Genomic DNA, 23,452 nt, shown 5'->3' with positions numbered 1-23,452 from the left:
CTGCATGTTCCACAAAATTTGAGGGAAAGAGATTTCTGAGTGGGACAGATAACCAGCCAGACTAACAATATTTTTGCATTGAAAACAAAATGAAAAACTCCACGATTAAACTTTAATGTGCTTGTTATTTTACAAACAAAAATGAATTTCAACAGCCATAGAACTGAAAGCTATCAGTAGCCATCGATACTAATGGCTGATTGGTTTTTGGAGGGGAGGGGGGAAAATATCCATGCAATTATTTTTCAACTCGAGCAAAAATGATCTGCACTGGCAACGTGTGGGTGACCATTTGGTCCGGACCGATAACGGACATGGCCCCGATGTCTTTTTTTCCCATTCCAACGCCATTAGAAAGAAAACGTCGCCACAGTTCTATAAATACAGCATTTGGGCCAGATGTGGCACAAATACAGAATTTTCATTTAATTTTTAGGCAGAATTGTTCCAGACACAGACCGTATCAGAGCCAGAGCCTTTTTTCAGATGTCAGACTGGTTCATGATCCCAACCCGACCCAGAGCTGCCGCATTTGTGTAAACCTTTGGGTAACTGTTATGATCTGGAGCCTTAGATTTGGTCCAGATCTCAGTGCTGTAGATTTTATCTGTGCTCTTGTCGTGACTGACAGAGAAATGTCAGTCACAGATTGTCAGAGTTGCGTGCAGTCTGTGTAAATGTCTGGTAGGACCAGCTGACGGGCAGAGCAGGGCCGTAAAGTGGGGGGGCCAATGGCCCCCTGGCTCCACCATTGCCTATGCTGGTGCCTATGCCTCGTGCACCTCTGGATCTTTGTAACTTGGCGCGGATCGCCTTGTGAACTGGACAATCTGGAAGATGCTTTTCCAGGTGGCTCCAATATAAAAATGCTCTAGCTAGTTTGCCATCTGTTGCGAAGTGACTGATGATGACGTTAGTGGACGGCAGAATACACTTGGAGACAATAAGAACGATCCACTTGTAATTTTGTATGTCATAAAGTTTAAGTGTAAATACAGCCAGTGATGTAACACAACATTTTATTCAATATTTTACACCCACTATGTCACTAAAATCAGTCGGTCTGGTAAAGTTTTTAGCAATCACAAGTCAACAATGACTGGGGCAGCCTATTATATAATCTACTGGAGCATCATTTTATGTAATTTTACATACACCATACTCAACAGGAGGGAGCCCACCTTCTCCAGCTCTCATCAGACGTGATAAAGGCTTGGATCCCTGAAGTCACACTTGGATCCCTGAAGTCATATTCTGCCTTCAATCCGGGCCCTCTCTAGGCCCAGGCCAGGGGCCCGCCGCCCCCCCAGCACCCTTACAGCCCCGCCCCTGCCTAGCACCGAATGTCATGTTCGGTGTTCATGACGAAGAACGGCGGGTGGGACTTCCTTCAGAGGTCCGCTCACCCTTTGGGCCGCACTAATATTATACTTTCATATCATGGTGGGGGCCACGAGACATCGTTCTGCGGGCCGCAGTTGGCCTGCGGGCCGCGAGAATGAGACCTCTGCTTAAGGCGTTTATGTGTGTCAGTCTTTCTTGGTAAACTGAAGATCACTTTCCTTCCTGGATTGTCTTATGACTACCTGCTGTTTGAGTCACATCCGACTGCCAGCAGTTCTTTCCGGAGGGATTCCTTTTCCTTTGACTCTGTTATTTAGTATTAGTTCAGTTCCACTTACTGATGCCTTTTATGTCGAGCACATTTTTTTTGTCCTTGCAACAGCATCTTATCACCATTCACTCTATGCTCAAGTTCCATCATGGTCTGTATGAAGAGCACAAGGCTCTTGCTGGACATAGACCTGCAACTTTCACCAAATCTCCACTGTTAAAATTACTTCCTCAAAAACACTAGACATTTTCCATTGAGTAAGTTTTTTCCTTTGCATATAAAGCAGAGTTGTTGCTCATGCTTTGGTAATTACAGCAGTCATCTATTTTGATAAGGGTGAACAGACTAAAAGTATGAAAGTGGAATGTGACTAAAAGCCAAAATACTCTGGGGAAAAACATTTTTCAGTCAAACAGAAGGTACAGGAGCCAAGCTCTCAGCAGAGAAGTAAATTGGATCTGGTGAGGTCAAACCTGATCCAATCAGAAAAGCTTGGATTATATCCTGTGGAGTGAAAAAAAATATTAGGTCTCTTTCTGCTTTTTAACAACACCTAAATGTTTCAAGGTAATACAAAAAATAACAGTGAACATTAGAAACCAGTCTTTAACCATTCCCCTCAATCAGAAAATAATTATGAAATTCAGCTTTACTAACCACACCCAAGACTTTGGGGGATATATTCTTTTGATTGACTGAAAGCAAGAGGAACTTTTTTGAGATAATTTAATTTGTTGGCGTAAAATTAGCACAATAACACCATACCATGTTGGTAGCATGATGATATCATGTTAGTAGCATGATGTTATGATGTAGCATGATGGTATCATGCTACATCATGTTGGTATCATGATGGTATGTCGGTAGAATGATTGTAGCTTGATGGAAGCATGTTGATAACTTGATGGTAGCATGATGATAGGATGTTGGTAACATGTTGGCAGTGATGTCAGTAACAGGCCAGTTACTGACATTGGACCACTTTTTTCAGTAACTAATCTAATGCTTTACTATTTCAAATCCAGTAATCAGATTAAAGTTACTTACCCAAATCACTGTGCGTTACCATTTTCTTTTGTAATGTAATGTTATTTTTTTCTATGCGTCGAGTGACCGCCGTTTCTATGCGACAGCAGCAGCCGATCGCTGTTACAGAAATGTAAACAATGGAGGGAGGAGAGAAAGGCGCATTTTGTTGCTGAAAAACGAGGAACTATTTTGAGTTTTTGTCACCCAGTCCGATTATTATAAGTCGTTTTGGGCTTGTTTTTTCTAAAGTCGCTTGCAAATTTAATGAGTCGCAGATTGCACTTTTTTGGGCTTGATTTTGAACGTGAAGTTGCTTATTTGGGTTTTGAAATGAGCAGAGACACATACTAAGCCCCAGAATTTGTCTGACATACAAATAGTTTGTATGTGATGGACAGGCTCTCCCTGTCCATCATTTCCTGGATGATCCGTCCCACTGTGTCTTTGTTAATGTCAAGTTAAATGTATTTGCTGTGAATGATGTCGAGCTTCGCATTGCCCTCCAGAAAACTGCAAACATCGAGACTAATCTGTACAGCGGAATAAACGTGAAAACAGCCATGAATGAACGTGTCCCTTTAGTTGAGCAAATACTTGCCATTATAATCATTCATATTAAGGTAAGTGTCACAAATCTGTGCAGCGGGCCATCTGAGTTGTAGAGCCGCAGGAGGAGCACTGTGCGCTACACTCTGACGGCAAACGCAGGGCTGTAACGCAGAACCTGGAGGCTGAGGCAGGGAGGGGGGAACTCTAAAATCCTATTTAGAATTTTCCACACAATAGTGGAACACACAAAAACACGCAAAATTACTAACGTTTTTTTTTTTTGTTTTGTTTTTTTTTGTACTCTTGTAACAATCTTCCATTCAGTTCAACCTTGTAAATGGATACACGTGGTTGATTTTACCATCATACAATAACTTGCAATTAAGTATTGGCAAAGCTCAATGTAATTTTCACAGGTGGTGGAGCATTATTGTCCACAGCTGCAGAAAGTAACAAAAAAATTACTTTTTATGTAACAAAGGAGAGCACTGAATCAGTCACTTAGGGTGCGTTCACACTGCAGCCTGAAGTGACTCAATTCCGATTTTTTGGCAATTCCGATTTTTTTGCCAGGGCCGTTCACACTGCCAGTAAATGCGACCTGTATGCGTTCTGCAGTGTAAACGGGCAAACGACCTGAAAGTGTCCCGCATGCGCAGTAGAGGGCGCCATAGCGTCAGCGTTTTCAGTGTTCTGCCAACCGCCATAAAAAGAAGTGCTCAGTGATTGCGGAAGTAAACATGGAGGCTTACGGTGGAGCTTAGCTTACATATTTGAAGTTGTTGTCCGGCCGGAGCAACATATTAACAACTTAATCCTCATATAATCCGTCATGGTTGTTGTTTTTCTTCCTACTTGCGCTTATCAGGACGCAGAACAGTGAGATTTGTTGAGAAACAGTGACGTTCAGTTCGGATGAATGCGACCTGGACGTTATGGTCGCATTTGAATCGGATACGTATCGGATATGGGTCACATTCGAAAAAGAATCTGACCTGTGCTGTTCACACTGGCATGAAAAGATCGGATACAGGTTGCATTACGTCAAAAAATCGGAATTGAGTCACTTCAGGCTGCAGTGTGAACGCACCCTTAGTTACTTTCCAAATCAAGTAATCAGTAATCTAACAGCTACTTTTTCAAAGAATAATCAATAATCCGATTAGTTACTTTTTCAAAGTAACTATGCCATCACTGCTTGTTGGCAGCATATTGGTAGCATGATGATAGCATGTTGGTATCATGTTGGCAGCATATTGGTAGCATACTGTTAGCATGTTGGTAACATGATGACATATTGTTAGCATGTTGGTAATATGATGGTAGCTTGATGACAGCATGTTGGTAGCATGAATGTACCATGATGGTAGCATGTTGGTAGCACGGTGGTAACATGATTGTACTATGATGGCAGCATGTTGGTAACATGATAGTAGCATGATGATAGCATGTTGGTAGCATGATGATACCTACCCGAACAAGTTCCTTTAATCGATGGAACTAGGAAGTTGTTGTACATCAGTTTGTGTCTAGGGCTGGGGGATATGAGAAAAATCTAATATCATGATATATTTTTGCTATATCATGATAGACGATATATATCATGATATTCTTAACAAAGCTCCAATGTTATTTTAAACTATAGAGCCCTTGCAGCATGATGTCACCCACACAAGTTCCTGTTCCCATTTCTCTGCTAGACTTAAATGTAAGCTCATATAAAAAGTGATGCAGTATTTTGCTATGAACTGTCTACACTATGACTAGATAACAAGGTGAGAAATAAGTTTTAACTAAGAAAAAAATAGCGAGGGAGAGGAAAGTAGGTCAGTTATGCTTGACTTTGACAAACTTAACATATAGATGTGCTGTGGAATAAGGTGTGTTTTGGTTCAGCTTAAAAATAATAAAGGCGACCTACACACAAACTGACAGATTATCAGTAAAGCAGGTGTTTAAATTAGCTATTCAGCCACCGCTGTGTTCCTGTGGCTAATAGCAGCGGTGGCTAATCTACCACAGCGATCACTCATTAATAATCGCAAAATACACATCAAGCCTAAAAACTGAAAACTGTAACGAACTGAATGATCTGTTCTATGTAGGGTAATGTTTGAGTGTTTTTGGTGCTGAATCCTGATATATAAAGTTGCGTTGTTGTCAGTTGCTATGGCAACGAGTGCGTGTATTGTAAAGCCGACAGAGCGAGAAAAAAAAAGAAAAAGAATGAGTAGTTTTGAGTTATTTTTTCCATTGCATAGCATTAAATGAATCATACCTATGTCTACAGGTTTCACTTTAACGGACAAGTTCTACCACGGCAGCGCGGCTATGAACGGCATGTAAAAGAGTAGTCTGATTGGGGGGAAGACTGCTTGTGGCAATAGTTTTATAACATGTTTTGTAAATTACCTCATTTTGTTCGACATCCTCCATATAAAATCCAAACTACTGCCAAATTATTGATCCAGCGCTGTTTCTCTTCAGAACTAGACTAGTTCATCTGACTCCTCTTGAGTTACCGTCTCATTCACGGCTCTCCTCAAGCTCTCACCGTCACCATGTAGTTTGTTTTCTCCACGCAGCGTGATTGGTAGAAAATTTTCAGGTTGTGCATTCATAGGGTGTCAGATAAACCATACTCACAGTGAATTTGACGACGAAAGTTTATTATTTGAACAACAATTTATACTCGGTAGTGGCGATATAGCCATTTTAACTTTCGTCAATTGAAATTATCGCGGTACACCGAGTATACTCGGTATATCGCCCAGCCCTATTTGTGCCATGACACAACCTTTAACTGGCTGTTCAATCTTTAAAAGGTACCCTCACTTCATACAGTGAACAGCTGTAAATCCTGTAAGCCCAGTGGGCATCTAATGCTGTTGGACGTAATGACATTATATGAGCTATAAAATGGTAACTGCTGTAAACGTTTGGGCTAGTAGGTTATTTACAATTTCATCAGCCGGAAAGTTGAGAGTGCAAAATAACATGTAGTGCTATGTTTATAAGCCATTATAAAAATCATCATTCACCTTAGACTTGGACAATGGAGGCAATCAGCCAAATTGCTGTAAAGTTTCAAAATAATACCCTAAGCAGTCTTCAGTATCCTTGTTAAAGCTAGTCAGGCTTAGAGGTAAAATAAACTGTTCCATACTGTCAGTAATGAGGGCCATGATATGTGCTGGTGTAACCTCCAGCTTTAAGAGTGGCAGACTTCAGACACTGCAAGGCCATCCAGAAGTCTGGTACTCTAAGTCAGGCATGGCTGCCAGCTGTTGTCTGTTGTCCTGTACTGAATGCTCAAGTTGTTCCTGTCCATGTGCCATCCTATAAACCCCAGAATTTGGGACAAACAACAGTACAGAGGAAGAGGACTGATCCTTTTTGAATAGCTTTCTGGTGTAAGTGCCACTGCCCTTTAGCTTTGCCTCGGAGAGAGATTTCGTGACTCCGAGACATTAACCGGTTGGAACAAAAACCACTTGTGCCCAACATTTAGAGGGTTCTGTTTGATCTTTTTTCAATTTTGTTGCCAGCTAATTTTGTTTGGCTTTGGATATAGGAATAACTGTAATTTTGTCTTGTCTCATGTCTTGATGCATTGAGAATGATTTTCATATTACAAGTTTCAAGGTACATACAGTAAATGCAACTTTCGGTCACTATCCAATTTGTAAAGAATAAGTTAGTGTCTGTTGTTTTTTTTTTTCCATCTTTCAAGGCAAAAGTCAGCAGATATGGCTCTATTAAACATATCAATGATACTCTACATCTGTTTTCAAAATGTGATGTTTAAAGCTACAGTTTGTGCATCTGTTTCACCATAGCAATAACAGCATTCCAACGAGGTGAACGTTGGGTCTTTTTTTCTTCTTGGGCCGCTGGAGACTCTTTGTTCTGCTGACCTTTTGACCAGAAAGTGAAACTCCCTGGAGGCACATGTTAGAGCAGAGTCCCAATGTACTTATATTTTATTGTTCACAGGCGTAGAATGACTTGGTCCATGTCTCAGGAGCTTCTTAACATGCCTGCATTTCCCCCACAAGTGACCTTCCATCTCCACTGCAGTTTTAACACACTTGATGTTCACATTTGTGGGAAGCTTCCTTATCCGTTTAAAGCTACAGTATGTAACTTTTTATAAAAAATTGTTGTTGAAACTGTCACCATGTTGTGACATTAAAATATGAGAGAGATAATCTGTGAAGAAATTGAGCTCCTCATTGAGCTACTCTTGCAATCTACAGAAATGCACCGCTCCCAGTCAAAAACTGCCAGTCAGAGTCAGGAGGAGGGTCTTAGTGCTGTAAATCAAGCTTGAGTATGTGCTGCTCACAGCCCTCCCCTTGCCTTCATGCTTGCTATGCTGTAGCTTTCTCTCAATAGCAGAGCCTGCCATGAATGCTAAGGCTAGCCACCAATGACGACAGAAAAACAGTTTTCCTGTAACGCTAAGTTGTTTATCTGACATTAGCATATTTAGCATTGCCCACGTGAATGTGATTGACAGTCCCAAGGCCCTCCTCCTGGCTCTGATTGGTTGTTTTTCCGTTGGAGCGGTGCATTTTTGTTGATTGCAATAGTAACACTGGGAGGAAGTGGAGGAAGTTGATTTCTTCTCAGATCACCTGTCTGATGTTATACTGTCACAACATAGTGATAGTTTTATCAAATATGTAGAAAAAACTTTAAAAAAACAGTTACCTATTCCAGCTTTAAGGTGTTAGGGCTAATATCAGCTGATTTATGATCAAAGGTTGTTTGTATTAATGATGTATTTGAAAAATCTCGACCGTTCTTGATTTGACTGGTTGTTGGCTTAATTAGCATGCTTGGTGGAAATGTGGCAGCTGATCTTGTATTCTTTAAAAACAGCAGCCGTTTCTTGACAGATAAGGCATACAGCTTTTGACTGGATTTGACCCCTGCTCTTGGGTCTGCAGACGAGAACATCCTTACACTTATTTGCTTTCTCAAATAAGCCACATCTGGGCAGCTTTAGAGATTTTGCCGTTTTATTTTTTTTAGCGTTTTTGTTTATGTCAGTGACCTTATAAAAGTAGGAATGGTTTTGAAATGTTATCGCGTGTCAGATTATTTTATTGTGGTAATTGAAAAGTTATAATGTGGTCGAAGACAACACTTGCCTTTGTTGCAATGTTAGACGAACGCTAAAAAGCAACTGGCATAAATTTTATGGTCAAAAGGAGGTTGAAGTTGAGCACTTCTAAAAGGTTCAAGCTGCAGTTAAAAAATATAATTATAAAAATGTTGGCCATAGATTATATTTTATACATTTTGTCAAAGGGGCACAAGCTCCAAGCAGCACCAGTAAACCATCTCTATCAGTTGCACACATTTTTTATTTTTTTATTTATTTTTTTTACCATTTCTGTCTGATTTGTGTTTTTTTTTTTGTGTGTGTGTGTGCGCAACCAATATTTGTTGAGGTGTCTCTTCCAGTGATTCATACTCTAAGACATAGATTTAATTGTAATTTCAGTTTATCCCGAGTATTTCTCCTTTGTTTAGACTTCACTGAGCTTCTGTATTTCTATTTTTGCCTCTGGAGAAACACAGTCTGAGAACTATCTTCTTGCCTTCTCAGGCTTGTGACCTTGGTTGTTAACTTTGATCAGAAGCTTGACAGCTACCAAGAGGAGATTCTTCATTGTCTCTAGGTGGTTTAAGGAGCAAGTTGCTCCCTTTCTCTCCTACCATGCCCTTGGATATTAATATTAGTTCTGTCTGTGCTATATCAGCGAGTTTTTGCTCTTTCATCCAACCAGGTGATTGACTTATAACCTCAAACATCCTTTATCAACCTTTTCCCTGCTGTCCTCAGGAGCTTGTCTGTATACCAGCACTCTTCCCTGTGTTTTACAGATGTATTGGACCGGCCTGCGCATGGCTTTTTCATTTGAGGAAATATAATAGACTTATGGTTAAAATGAGTGTGTCCAGATGTACCAGCAGTACGCGTGACTATAGATTTTACAGTTCGGAGTTGTGGTGTCTTGACAGACAACTCGTCACCTGTTGAAGCAGCGTGACAAACATCATAATATTAGTTGAAAACGGTCTCAAAATGGAAATATTATTGTTAATCACAATAATCTCTGGGACAATTTACCGTCCAACAGAAGAAGTTACAACCTCAGGCCTTTTGGTTAGACTCTTCGTAAAATTACACTAATGACATCAGATTATTTTTGCTCCATCTTGCAGCATCAACAACAAACTGCAGCAGCCAGAGGCGGCATCAGGAGTTCTAGAATATGCAATGAAACATTTTGGTGAACTGGTGAGTACATTTTTTTCTCTTCTATATACAGAGGCACCTGGAAGTTGGTTATGTTGCTAATGAAGCAAATATTCAGATTTATACAGTATATTAAAACATGATGAACAGAACTCGACATCTGGGATTTGGTTTTGTTACTGCTCACCGTAGCAAGAGTTCACACATGCTCAGACCACATTTCTCCGTATACTGTTTTGACCTACATAAGCGTCCAGTGGTCTGCATTGGACACGTTTTGCTCTACATGCTCTACGTGCCTTCCTCATTTGGACACAGAGATAGTAGATCTTTAGGGATATTTTCCTTTTCCATGTGTTGCACATTATGAACACATTGTTGTTAATGTGCATCATGTGGAAAAGCCATCTGCTGTATTAATCTGCAGCAAAGAGCAAGGAGAAGGATTTTTTCTTTAATTTACTGAATGTTTTACTTCTCCTGCACTTTGCAAATATTTTAAGTGCTTCTGCAACTGGGTCTCATTTAAGCTTTGAAAGGATTTAAAGCTTTATCCCTGGGAATACAAACAGAACTTTTATCATAACAGTGATAGTTTGTATACTATTAAAGTTAAATATTGAATATTTTCTCTTTCCCTACAGGCAAGTTTTTTTTTTCCCTCTGGCGTTCTTTCCTGTACAAGCTGACAGTTTCTATAAACTGTCAGCTCCTCAGTATTTCCAGCAGTGCTCTGGCGTATTTCATCTTAATTGTGGATGGGTCTGGTCTTCATATGAAATGATTGTCCAACAATAGACATTAATTGGACATGACCAGACATAATTTCCACATATATTACATAAGACATAGAGAATCTTTGAACCCGGTTTATAAGATTTACTAGCGGTGGTCTCTACTTTTACCATTAAGAAATGTACACATTTTGATCTGAAATATTCTGATTTGTATTTTTCACATAAGTGGAAGGCATTAAAATTGAGGACACTTTAGCATTGAGATGCTATTTTAGGCTTGAATATCTTTAGTGATAGACTATCTCCTTTTAGCACAAAATCAACACAACAATAGTCTTTTCCAGCGTCCAATCAGATCATTTAGAAGCAGAAATAAACCCCAGTGGGCCGAGAAAAGCAGCTTCGTTGTCCGTTGCTGTTCTTTGCGGATGTCTATTTTGCATCAGACTTTGGAAGGTGTGATAAAATGTGGAAATGTTGTGAATATGTAAAATCATTAGTGTAGTATTTGTTGCTTCTCGGGTGGGGCTAGAATATTAGGTAACACTTTATTTGAAGGGGGGTGAATAAGACTGTCATGACACTGTCATAAACATGACATAACACCTATCATGAACATCAATAAGTCTTTATGAATATTTATGACTGTTGCCCTACAGTGTCATTCGGTAAATTATGACACTTAATACAAAGTTGACATTATTCAAAATGTCTTTGTTATGACAACTTGACATTAACCAAGAAATCATTACTGTTTAAACTTTACCTTTAATAACATAAAGTTGCCTAATTTTTAAAGTGCAATCAGTAATACTTTTATAACAAATTTATATCAGTAATGATTTCTTGGTTAATGTCAAGTTGTCATAACAGACATTTTGAATAATGTCAACTTTGTATTAAAAGTGTCATAATTTACCGAATGACGCTTTATGACAACAGTCATAAATATTCATGAAGGCTTATTCATGTGCATGACAGATGTTATGTCATGTTTATGACAGTGTCATGACAGTCTTATTCACCCCCTTCAAATAAAGTGTTACCGAATATTATTTATAATGTTAAAATACAAAACTGGATTGTGCTTTTGTTCAAAACTGTGAGCAGTATTTTGTTGATGACACAGCTGAACGTTAGTTTAGCGAATGAGTAGTTCTGGATCCATGGTTCTTTCTGTGCTTGAGAGAAGCATTTTTGCCTTCTGTAAAAGCTCAGAAAAGACTCATTAAAAATAGCTTCACTGTGACGTGCTGAATAACTGTGTTTATGAGTTGACTATTTGGGAAGCTTTAATGTGGGAGGATGCAAGCTTTTCCTTTCAATTACTTTAACAACAAAGCAACAGGAAGCGGTCCCTGTTGTTAACGTTGATGGGTCCTTGAGCTGATGACAGAACCCACTCATCAGATACACATGTGGCTTTATCCGGCCAATAAAGCCACGTTAATGAACTTTCTTAGCTAGCTTTGACTGTAAACTGGCTGTGCATTTGAGTGTTTTGACTGTAAACTTGATTATTTTTGAAACGGCAATAACCTGATTAACATACTTTTCCTTCTCTTTGGGAAAAGTTCAATAATCATTCAGGTTCCCAATAAATCAAGTCCATGTGTTATTAATGATCTTGGTTTGTTTACTTGCTGGAATGTGTATTATGTGTTTCTGATTTAATTGTGGTGCTCACATTACTTTTATTGTTGCCAGTGTATTTAATTGTTTTAGCAGGTTTGTTTAGTGATGGTGTCTTAGACAAATTTTCCCTTGTGGACAATAAGGCATAGATCAATCTGTCTAAATGGAGAGGGATGGTTAATAATAGGAGTCTGGGGTCTAAATGGCCACCCCGGCGCGCAGTCTTCCTCTTCTCAGTCCGTCAGAGCTCGCTCTGCAGCCATACAGCGATTGCTAACAAAACTACTACAAACACTGCACACACACACACACACTCTAACTAACACACTTATAGTCTAAAAGACTCATCCGAAACACTCCTAGTAAAATCCAAAGCGTCACTGTGCTCCACTCTCTTCCCGTCTCCAAAACTCTCCAGAGCGTCTCGCACCACGTGTCTCCATTCTACCTAGCAACAGACGTCAACACCTTTTCATTGGTTGTTTTACAAATGTGGTACATTTAGACCCCACAAAATAATGCGGAATTGATCGATCATATTTCTGGCTTTATTTTGAAGTACATAACCACAAAACCAATATAAAAACACCACTTTTATAAAGTTTGAAGTCCATGCTGTCCAACAGAATTGAAATGAACACTCGGCATGCTGTCAGTGTTGTTACGAAGCCTTATAAATGCGTCATGTGCTTGCCCGCTGCAGAGCGGGCATCGACTCCAACTAAAACTGAAGTATGTATGTGTTAACTTTTATCTGCTACCTACTATGTGTATATTTCTTTCTTTAGGAAATCCAAGCCACTTGGTATGAGAAGCTTCATGAGTGGGAGGACGCCCTGGTGGCTTATGATAAGAAGATCGACATGAACAAAGAGGATCCGGAGCTGATCCTGGGCAGGATGCGCTGCTTGGAGGCCTTGGGAGAATGGTATGTCATTCGTTAGACATACCACATCCACACGTTTACTTTAGCTTTTGATATAAGATCAGAGTTTTGGGGTTCTTGGGCTTTTGGTCGAGCCTCAGCTGAAACAAATAAAGTCAGCGTCTGAGGTTTTGGCTGTTTCATCTCCCACTTTTCCTGGCTTTCTGTGATTACGCAACCTGTTCTAATGAGTCCTGTCATTTGGTCTCCCCTGCGGTTGCTCTGATTTGACCGACACAGTTTTACCAGGAAATGTGTTAACTGACATGGAGAGCCTGTAAGAGACTGAAGTGAGACTTCACCACAGCTGAGGGTTGACTTCATAACACCCCCACTCAGTGTGGAAGGACATCTTTAGGAAAAAATGAAGTCACAGGATGTCCAAAGGGTCCATATCAATGGATCGCCAAGGAATTTGACACAGACCAGACCTTGATTTGCTTATATAACCATTTTTGGGGGCAGTCTGCGATTCATAAGAAAATGATTCTGAAGCTTTACAAGGTAATATTTCATCCCACCTCGAGTTTTGTGTTTGCATCTGGATGGATAGAAGCTGGAGAGGATTTAGCTGATGACCTAGTAGTGAGCCAGGATGAAGCAACATATGGTTACACATTGACATTGTGCAGGTCTTCCAGTTATTTACCTAAAACTGGAAAAATGATTGTTAAAGTGCAATTTATGTCTGTTAGAGTGAAAATCAAATGTTGCTGTGGCTGGTTAGTGGCTCTCTGGAAACTAACTGGAACTGTTTTGGTGGAAGAACGGCTTGTTGTGTTGTTACCAGGGCAACAAAGACAGGTTAGTTCAGGCTGCAGTGTTGTTTATAAAAATTTGACTTGCCTTGAATCTGCCAAAGAATTTTGCCACGTGGGTTTGATTAAATGTTTTTATCTTGAATTTAGTATCACTGTTGAAGTTAAATATTGTTTAAAAGTTTGAACATGTCCAGTTTAAATCCAATACACACTTTAAAAATAAAATACTTTATTAGTTCACCTTAGTTTTTATATATATATAGGACCAATTCAGAACCATTGTTGTCTCAAGGCCCTTTACCAAGCAGTCTGATTGACTACAGAAATATATATTCAGTTCAGTAATATTTGACTTTTTTTAATGAAATAAGTATTGTGTCAATATTTAAATTTGTGAAAGTTTTTTTTATTTTTTATCTAAGGCAGCCCAGCCAGTCGCAGGGATCTTCCTCAAGTGACTGGGGATTTGAGACACTCACTAAAAACACAGAAGCACTGATCCAGTAACACTTTGTATGTTCAAGAAGAAAAACTCGGTTATTGTCAAAACTAGCTGGTGACTCCCTCCTCCAAGCTGTAGCTGCCAAACAGATTAGACTCCAGAACCTCAGTTTAGCCATAAACCTGCATGTCAAGCTGAAGTTGGAACTGTGTCAGTAAGTTTAACTGTCTGGTCAAGTTCATATTTAAAACCTCCAGTCAGACTGCTGACTGGAGGTTTGTTCAAATGTTCAAATTTCATTATGAAATTTGATGAAATTTCCACGAGTTATGTCTAATATGCTTCTCACTGAGGCATAATTACTAAATAGGATGCTTTTTATAGGACTACTTTATACTAATTAACAATGAGAATTAATTTGGACACTCATGGTACTAATTATGCAACACAATAATTAGTACCATTAAAAGACTGTTCGACTTTTAGTAGACCCTCGCATGTTTTATTACCTCTCCAATCAGATAATGTGTGGCATGAATAAAACCTTGTGTAATCTCCTCCGTTTGGGTCCCATAAGTGTTTGTGGTTTTTATGTGACTAAAGGTTTCAAAAATCAAATTGTTTTGAAGAAACTGTGACCAGTGTAGAATAACTCAGTCCTGGTTTTATGTGTTTGCCTTCCTGAAGCACTAATATTCATCACAATACCAAGAGTGTTATGAAAAAAGTTATGGCACTAAGCCTTTCATGACATATTTGTATAATGATGCATGTATTAGTTGGGGTTGTAGCTAATGGCTGTTTTAGTGATCGACTATTCTGACCATTGATTCATTAATCAGATTTTTTTTAAAAACCTGACATATTGTACAGATTATTAGAAACACATTAGAAGATGCAAAAAAAAAATCAGTTCCTTTTTTAAATAGGAAAATAAACATTGAATTGCCTAAAGTGCAGTAAAGTGCATTCCTTAGCTGTATGATTAATCTGCAGCTTAAAAAATACTTCTGACATCAACATGTGAAAAACTCAGTACTTTCTGCTTGACGTATCAATATTATCCTCTTTATGTTTAGATTATCTGATTAATAAATGAATAGCAGATATTTTTGTAACATAATTTGAACTAGGTGAAGCTAAGTCTACGCCACTTGAGGAGATTTCTGTAGAACATATTTACAGACGAAAGGGTTTTTATCTTATATGTAAAATGTATCATTAGTAAAACTAATTAAAATCAGTTTCTTCCCCTCCAATGTAGCAGCACAACGCAAAGAAGCAGTTTTGTCCTAGTCCTGAAGTTCCCATGACCACACAGTGTTTCTTTCCTGTGAAACTCCTCCTCTTGTTGTTGTTGGAACTGGAGTTAATGCAGCCTAATGATGAATCAGCAGTTTACACTTTACACTGGAGGTCCACAACAAGAAGCAAAATTTGATTTCTGTTTCACACACTGATAAGTATAAACATTTAAGCATAAACATAAGTAGGAGAAAGTACAATAAAAAGCTAAAGAAATTATAGTATTTTTTTGTTCTCGGATAGTTCTCATACAGTTGAGCTAATTGTGTTGCAATAGAGAAACTGACTGTGAGGTGTTCATTGTGTTTATCAGAAACAATCTGTGCAGGTGGTGCTGAAAACAGCTATTTGCAGTGTCAACCTGAACGTAAAAGTCAAATGGTTTGTGTCCAGGATGTGTGGGGTCAGTAGCGATATTAGCCGCTTTTTACCTGACCATGAACCTTTATGAGGTTTGGATGGAAGGAAGGTCAGCCGTTTGAACTGTCACTACTTCTGATGATTTAAACACTTGTTTCTAATTGAGTAATAATCTACTGTACACACACAGACACACACATGCACAAAATAAGTAGATCGTTTATGTAGTTATGTAACAGGCAGATGGAAAACAGCTTCAGTGACCCCCATCAAGCGGTCCTTTCCTCAGACTGCTCCTCTGCCTCTTTCTTGTTTGGCTCCAGCTTCCTGCCTGTTAAACACATGTAGCCAATTTGATCTGCAGCACAATCAATCAATTTTTAGTCTTGGTTTCATACACATTTCCCCTAAGGACACATCTGTTTGTTTTAGTATGCTCAGTCTCAAACCATTCGAAACGATGAATGGTTTAAGATGTTTTTGTTTTTTTATGCCAACAAAGAAATAAAAAAACGATGGAAGATGTGATAGAAAGCTTGTTTTTTTTTTATCTCTGCTGAGGTTTCCTTACATCTTCCGCCAGAAGTGCTTGTCTGTTTCAGCTAACGTTGCCTTTAGTACAATCACTAATAACAAAAGTACATGTGAACAGTATGTAAAAAGAAGCTAACATTTGGCATGCTGTCCATTATAGCCCTCATACATGAAAGCCAATTCTGGAAGTTGCCTCGAGTTTGTTCTTTTTTGCTGCTTTGTAGCATTCCTGCAGTGTCACAGTACTATCTGTGGCTGATCTGTCTGATCATCAAGATTAATCATTCAGCTCACCAGCCATGTTTCCATCAAACTCTCATGCAAATTTTGATCTAATTTTTAAAATGTCTCAAAAAACAAAATGCAATCAAGTCGTGTTTCAACCAGGCCAAGCAAAACACCTTCGTCAGATCCAATGTTAATTTTAACATTACATTTGTTATTCTAACTTTATTTAGTGTAGTCTTTTTACGAAAATATAATTTAGTTTTAGTCATAATTTAGTCATCAGATTTGTTTTAGTCTTAGTTTTAGTTGACTAATTATAATAAAATTTTAGTCAACTAAATCTGCTGTCAATTTAATCGACAAAATTACATGTAAAATGTAAATAATTTTGAATTAACACAATGTAAATCATGTTTTTAACCAGTTATGACATATTGTTATTGACCGAATATGTAATACATACAAAAACAGATTACATTTTTTTCAGATGTCTTTATTTTTCTGACCTTGCCTTCAACAATAACAAAATATTTCAGCCAGTTGGCCTGTTCTGCCTGAAAATTATATTCACTGTCAATAACTAATTGCATATTGCAATCTTCATAAGCTATTCTTTTTTCTTTTTTTACTGTAAATCTAAAATAGACACCACATGTAACAGTTAAGCTATTAAAAATAAAACTGGTTAATACTGCTGTATTAATGATAATTTAAAATCAACATCCATGAAAATCAAACCACAATGTTCCATTAAAAGCACAGCAGAAAACAGAATTGCTCATGTCAAACATCATGTCAGTTTCAGTAGCTGATTGTGGAGGAGCTGTGGTCCTGTCGGCACTGTTTCTGTTTCTCCCCTCATCCATTCTGTCTGATGTCAACCAGTCCATTTAAAACACTCACTGACACGTTTTGAAATTTGCCCCATATTCATCCTCTCTGATGCGTCTTCCTCCTCACGTTACGTCTGTTTTATTGCAAGAGTTTTCTGTTCTGAGGACGCTGTGAAGAACCAGGTGAAGATTTCAGCAGGAGATGTTAAAAGCAGCTCCATTTTTGTTTTCTGTCTCTAGGCGACGGTGGCAACTGCTTACTTGATATTTCTCATTTTTCAGCCACATTTGGTATTTTACCAGACATTGTCAGTCCTGTCCTGCCATAAATCCCTGCATGTTCATGTAACAGCAGCACATCAGCAAGCAAACTGACGTCATAGCGCAACAAAGCAAACGTTAGCCTGATATGGGGAAGGCAGTTGGCCTTCAGATTTTCACGCCACAGAATAATTTCCATCTTTCTGCCTTTCTTAGCGTAAACAGGAAATATTCCATTAATTGGACCCCTGGCTCCACTGCTTCCATCCTAGAAGGCCCGCTTCTCTGTCCTGGAGGTTTGGACTTGGACATTTTTGATGCACAGATCCACAAGTAGACTGGGAAATGGGTTTCCCCCAGAAAACCTGCTGAGCCCAGTGCTAGGGGCGGTGTGGCAGTCCACCAGCAGCCTGCCATGTTTTTGTGTTCAAAATGTGGAAAGTTTTGGATTTGCATGAACAGCCATCATAACTGGGTGTGAGACCAACAGACAGGTGTGGGGATGGTGCCCCCTTGTTTAAGGCATCACTTCTAAACTTAGCTTAATTCTATAGATCATAACAATAAAAAAAACAATGCTTAGCCTGGTGGGGCGGGGGGCAAGTAAAGCCTGGTGGCCTGCCATGCTAATGATACACTGGAGCAAACCCCGGGGAACGGTCGCTATGTCAGAACTTATTGTGTTTCCCTTTAGCCTGTCAACTCTTTTTCAGAAAATCCAAAAACCACCTCAAGCGAGCGTAAAAACCTTCCCAAAAATGTAGGAAGATTTTTTTTTAAGTTTTCAAAATGAGCAGAAAAAAACCTGGATGGAAACGTGGTGACTGAGTTTATTTCTGTGAAGGTGGTAGGGGTCAAATTGGGATGGCCTTTTTGCTGATGTGGGTGCCTGATGTTCTCCAGGGGTCAGCTGCACCAGCAGTGCTGTGAAGAGTGGACGCTGGTCAGTGAAGAGACTCAGGCCAAGATGGCTCGTATGGCCGCTGCAGCTGCCTGGGGTCTAGGTAACGGCAACTGCCATGTTCCCTCATCAGTCATCAATCAGACTCTAACGCTGTGCAGGGTTTCACCACATGGTCTTTGGTTATTTATCAACCAGTTTTCTTGTTTTTCCAGGACACTGGGATAGCATGGAGGAGTATACATGTATGATCCCCAGAGACACACACGACGGCGCTTTTTACCGAGCAGTTCTAGCTCTCCATCAGGACCTCTTCTCATTGGCTCAACAGGTGGGTTGCATTATTGCTCAGCCACATAAATGCTAAACAGGATGTACTTTGAAGGTTTATGTTTTTGAAAGTGTTCTCATAAAGTCACACACTTTTTGGATCTGTCTGGCCATGAAGCTTGTGAAATTTCACTTCATCTTTGTAATTATTACAATTATTTCCATTTTATTAGCGCGTCAGTGTTTTTTTTCTGCTGCCCAGAGAGGATTGAACTCCTCTCATCGACTCTTGACGCTTCATTAATGATAGTAATAATGAAATCCACAAGGTTTGTTGGTTCTTTCTCTTCTTTTCCACATGGAACGCTTTTGGTGTGGAAATGTTATGTAAGTGCAGCTCATTTCAGTGTTCAGCTGCCGAAGCAGGTGACTCCTCTCGTGGTCTGGTGGAGGTTAGGATGATGGTTTTCCTCCAGTTTAAGGAAGGTTGGGCTTTTGTCAATGAGCTCAGACTCCCTGGAGCTGGATGTGCTTAAAGCAAATGAAGAACACACCGACAGCATGCTTCAGCAGCCGACAAACGGTAAACAGTTGCTCATCCAATTGCCCTGTTCTTGTCCTCTTCAGATTTGCTTCCCTCCTTCTCATCACAGACATTCTCCTTCTAATTTTGAGATTATATCCAGGTGCAGCCTCTGAACCTGCTTAGTGCCTGAAGAATAGCTGGAGCTCACAATGTAAGACACACACACCCAGCACAGAGGAGAAGAGTAGGGGCTTAAATGTGCAGTTTTCCAGATGGAGTGCGTCATCCTCACACAGAGCTTCCTTTGATTCAGTGGGCTGTAGCTTTCATTCTTAACATCCAGACATGTGCTTCAAGGGTCAATTTTGAGTGAAATTTCTCGAGTTGATGTCTGAAGTTTCCTGTTGTGGTCTGTGTGACAATTTGTGCCTTGCAAATATTTTTAGGACTGTAATGATTCATTGAACGATGAGAGAATCTTGATTTTTAAAAGTCCAAATGATCCACCTCAAGGCTTTTTTAAGTAGTTTAACAGCCTAGTGCACTTTCTCTCTGCTGGAGGATTTTGTTGTGCCGATGAACTACTGATGAGTACTAAGTGCTATAAGCTGTGATGGAGAAAGAAGCGTTACCAAGAAAGAGATAGAAGTGTGTCCAAAGTGTTGGGTTGCTCACTTTGGATGCATTTTCCTTCTTTTCAGGGGCAGCTACCTACTAATCTATGATGTGAAAATATATAGATTAGAAATGTAAAATCACTTTGTCATACTTCAAACTTTAGACTGAAAGTTAAGTTTAATATAAAAGGCAGTGTTAACTAATGAGTTTGCTTCCTATTTTTTAAAAGTTAATGTGAAATCTTTCATTTCTCTTCTGTTTTTATGCTTAAAGTTTTTTCTTACTTCAAGCTTAAGACTAAAAGTGATAGAATCATATTGCATCTTAAGCAATAAATTGCTGTTATTATTTAAAAAAAAAGGTTTTTTTACTGGTCTTTGCTCTGTCATATATTTCTTTTACTACAATATGTAGCATCTATTCCACTTCACAGTGTTGTAAGGTAATTCAATTTATATAGCACATTTGCAGCATGACGCATTTCAATGTGCTTTACATGAATTAGAGGAAATATAAACAAAAAACAAAACAAGAAAATTACTTCACAATTTATAATCTAATAGTTTCTCTAAATCCTAAGGTTGTTCTAACTAGTAGGTTTTATTCCTGTTCTGGGTTGAGTGATGTGTAAAACTAAATGTTCCTGTTTCGTGTTGCTAAGCAGAATAAGAATAAGTACACCCTGGGTTGTGCTCCTTTGTGTTGTCTGGTGCATATAATTCCAAAAAGATTCACTGAAATTATTGTCTGAATTGTAATGCTATAAAACTCCTGGGAAACTCAGACCTTCACTGTTGGTTATTTAAAAGACCCGTCTGTCTTCATGGCTCTAATAACAAAGTTACATCACAGAGCCCTGATCTTATGTGAATAAGTGCAGCTTTACGTAAGAGAGCAGAGGGCTGTTTAGCTGCTGTTTTGTGCTGCCAGAAGCTAGACACTGCATTTACTGGGAGTCGTCTGGACTGCACATTTGCAGCTTGGCCCCAGCGCAGTAATTCAGGAGTAAACAGCACTAGAACTGCATGGAGAAACAGCTTCATTGTCACCTCGTATCAAGCCCAGTGTCCCAACTCCACATCTTGTTATTTGTGCTTCAGGATGTTTTGGCATGCCACCCCTGCTTCCCCTCCCCGTTAAAAAAAAAAAAAAATTGGTAGGAGTTGGTTTGAAACAGCTATGTGCCCCTCTAAGAGTTTCCTCAGTTTTCTCCTTTATTTTCTCTCCCTGATAATAAGAGCTGCCAAAAGCTGCAGCTGATAAGGCCCCAGAAATCATTGGATCTGTGTCCTTGGTTGTCCCTATCATCTTATCTCCATTATCTCTCTCCATCAGGAAGTGTTTCCACTCCTCAGGGCTTTTAGTGGTGATGGGCTGTTTGCCAACTCTGTGGGTGTAGATAAGTCCTGCATTTGCAGGAGAAGTCAGATGGCCAGATTTCTGCAAATGATTCAGCAGAAAGCAGAAATGCCTTCAAACAGGATGCTAACCAAATAGTTTTTAGGGGTGAATCTATGGCAATATAAATAATATATATTATTTTTATATGTTTATAAAAATAACCTCTGGAAATATAAAAAAATGTTTTTCAGAGTTTTCATCTCTTTTTATTTATAAAAAGTTTTAAAGTCCCTACACTGGCTCCCTGTAGCTCAAAGAATAGACTTTAAAATACAAAATACTGTTAGCACCACAACACATTAAAGATCTGTTATTGCTCTACTAACCGTCTAGACCCCTCAGATCTTCTGGTTCTGGTCTGCTCTGCATCCCTAGAACTAGAACCAAATGAGGAGAAGCAGCATTCAGCTTCTATGCACCACAAATTTGGAACAAACTTCCAGAAAACTGTAAAACAGCTGAAACACTGGGTGCCTTTAAATCTCAACTTAAAACCCACCTGTTTAAAGTTGCTTATGGCTAAATTAGAATTAGAGTGTGGGTTTTGATGTTTTGTTATCTTTGATGTTTTTAATGTTTTTATCTTTACTTTTCATCTATTTATTAATGTCACATACTGTTTTTATTTTTTATTTTTTTCTTTAATTATGTAAAGCACCTTGAAATTTGATTGATTTGATTGATAGGATAAAAATTTAAAAATATATTCCATTTTATTTAAAAAATTATAATTTAAAAGTTATGATAAAAAAATCTTTAGATTCATTATTGTAATTTGATTTTTTGTCATCTTCCCTCAAACTGCCTGAGTCCTCTCTAGCGCCTCCAGGGGGCCACAACCCCCACTTTGAAAAACACTGGAAGAGCCAATTTTAAATGCCCAGTAATAAGAAAAATAAGTTAAGGATAATCTGTACACCCTGTTTTTTCATTATTAATTATATGTGAAATTCTCACAGGGCGTTGGAAATTTAAGACCAGATTATGGAATCTAAAGTGACAAAAAGATGAGTGATGAAAGGTGGATTATAACCAAAATCAGGGGCACTGCCAGGAATCGTGGGCCCCCTGACAAAAAATTACATTAGGCCCCCCTGCGCAGCTGCTGTTACAATTTTTTGAGTCTATTTGACCCATAAAAAGTGTCACAATTTTAAAGGCCTGCATCTGCCTTGCTTTCTTTGGTTCAATTCTGATAATTAGCACAATATTTACTGCTCATGAATTTAACATCGATTATGCAAGTAGGTTGCTTAAATTTTTTCTATTAGTTTTAGATACTGAAATGTCTCTACCAAAGAGCAACAGTCAAAAGCAATGTGCAACTACACATAAAGCAATCCAGACTTCTCAAAAATGCTATGTAGTTGCATTTTATTCAAGCTGCAGTATATAACTTTAAAAAAAAAAAAGTTTTCTCCATATTTGTTAAAGCTGTCACGATGTCGTAGCAGTTTATGAGACAGATAATCTGTGAAAACAATCAATCTCCTCCATCTCCTTCCTGAATTACTATTACTGGTTAAAGTAATGAACCGTTCTGACCAAAACAACCAATCAGAACTAGTAGGATGCTCTTAGCGCTGTCAATTAGCCTCATTCACTCACTGCTAAATGTGCTAATGGGGGAGAAACAACTTATTACAAGAAACCGTTTATCTGCTGTCATTGGTAGCTATGCTAACTAAACTGAGCATTCACAGTTTGAATCTGTGTAGCTCTGTGCTATGCTAGCTGCAGCACGGCAGAAATCAAGGGGGAGGAAGGATGAGCAGCACCACATGAGATTGTGATTGACAGCCCCCCCCTAAAGTACTAAAGCTCTCCTGTCACTGACTGGTTGTTTCTAGCACTGGGAGAAAGCAGAGAAAATAGATTTTTCACAGATTACCTCTCATACCATACTGTCACAACATAATGACAGTTTTAAAAAAAAATATGTGAAAAAAATATGTATATAAAATACTTCACTTAGGAGAGGGCTCGTCAGAGCTGCTGCTGACTCATCTGTTAAGTGTGGTGAAAAGTACAAGGGACAAGTTAAATAAATGAATATGTTGGTAAATTGTTTCCTTAATTCATTAAATGCTAGTGAAATGGAGGCAAACAGTAGTTTGTTGCTAAGCTAACTCGGCTAAATGGTTGATAATCTCACACAGTCTACCCACCTCTCTTGGAGAAAAACTGAGTTATAAATTAACACGCTTGCCTTTTTCCAGGGGTGAAAATAGTTTAAAATTCTTGGGGG

General features: G+C 38.8%; 1 protein-coding gene and 1 long non-coding RNA gene across 3 annotated transcripts in view; both read left to right on the top strand.

Annotated features, from left to right (window-relative positions):
• The window catches only part of mtor (mechanistic target of rapamycin kinase), a 196,556-nt gene that overhangs the window by 102,062 nt on the left and 71,042 nt on the right, over window positions 1-23,452 (top strand). For both annotated transcript variants that reach the window (XM_007558375.2, XM_007558366.2), the window contains exons 29-32: window positions 9,434-9,509; window positions 12,628-12,767; window positions 18,392-18,492; window positions 18,605-18,720. In XM_007558375.2, the coding sequence (XP_007558437.1) occupies window positions 9,434-9,509; window positions 12,628-12,767; window positions 18,392-18,492; window positions 18,605-18,720 (433 nt within the window). The remainder of the gene's footprint in view (window positions 1-9,433; window positions 9,510-12,627; window positions 12,768-18,391; window positions 18,493-18,604; window positions 18,721-23,452) is intronic.
• Window positions 1,381-8,459, top strand: LOC107836942 (uncharacterized). The gene is made up of 3 exons (XR_001662912.1): window positions 1,381-1,518; window positions 5,020-5,023; window positions 8,447-8,459. It is a non-coding gene; the product is annotated as an uncharacterized LOC107836942 (long non-coding RNA).

This window comes from Poecilia formosa, unplaced genomic scaffold (genome assembly GCF_000485575.1).
Source record: "Poecilia formosa unplaced genomic scaffold, Poecilia_formosa-5.1.2 Scaffold4, whole genome shotgun sequence".
Lineage (NCBI taxonomy): Eukaryota > Metazoa > Chordata > Actinopteri > Cyprinodontiformes > Poeciliidae > Poecilia > Poecilia formosa.
The sequence above is the reverse complement of the archived record's forward strand: the minus strand, read 5'-3'. Positions and strand labels throughout refer to the sequence as shown.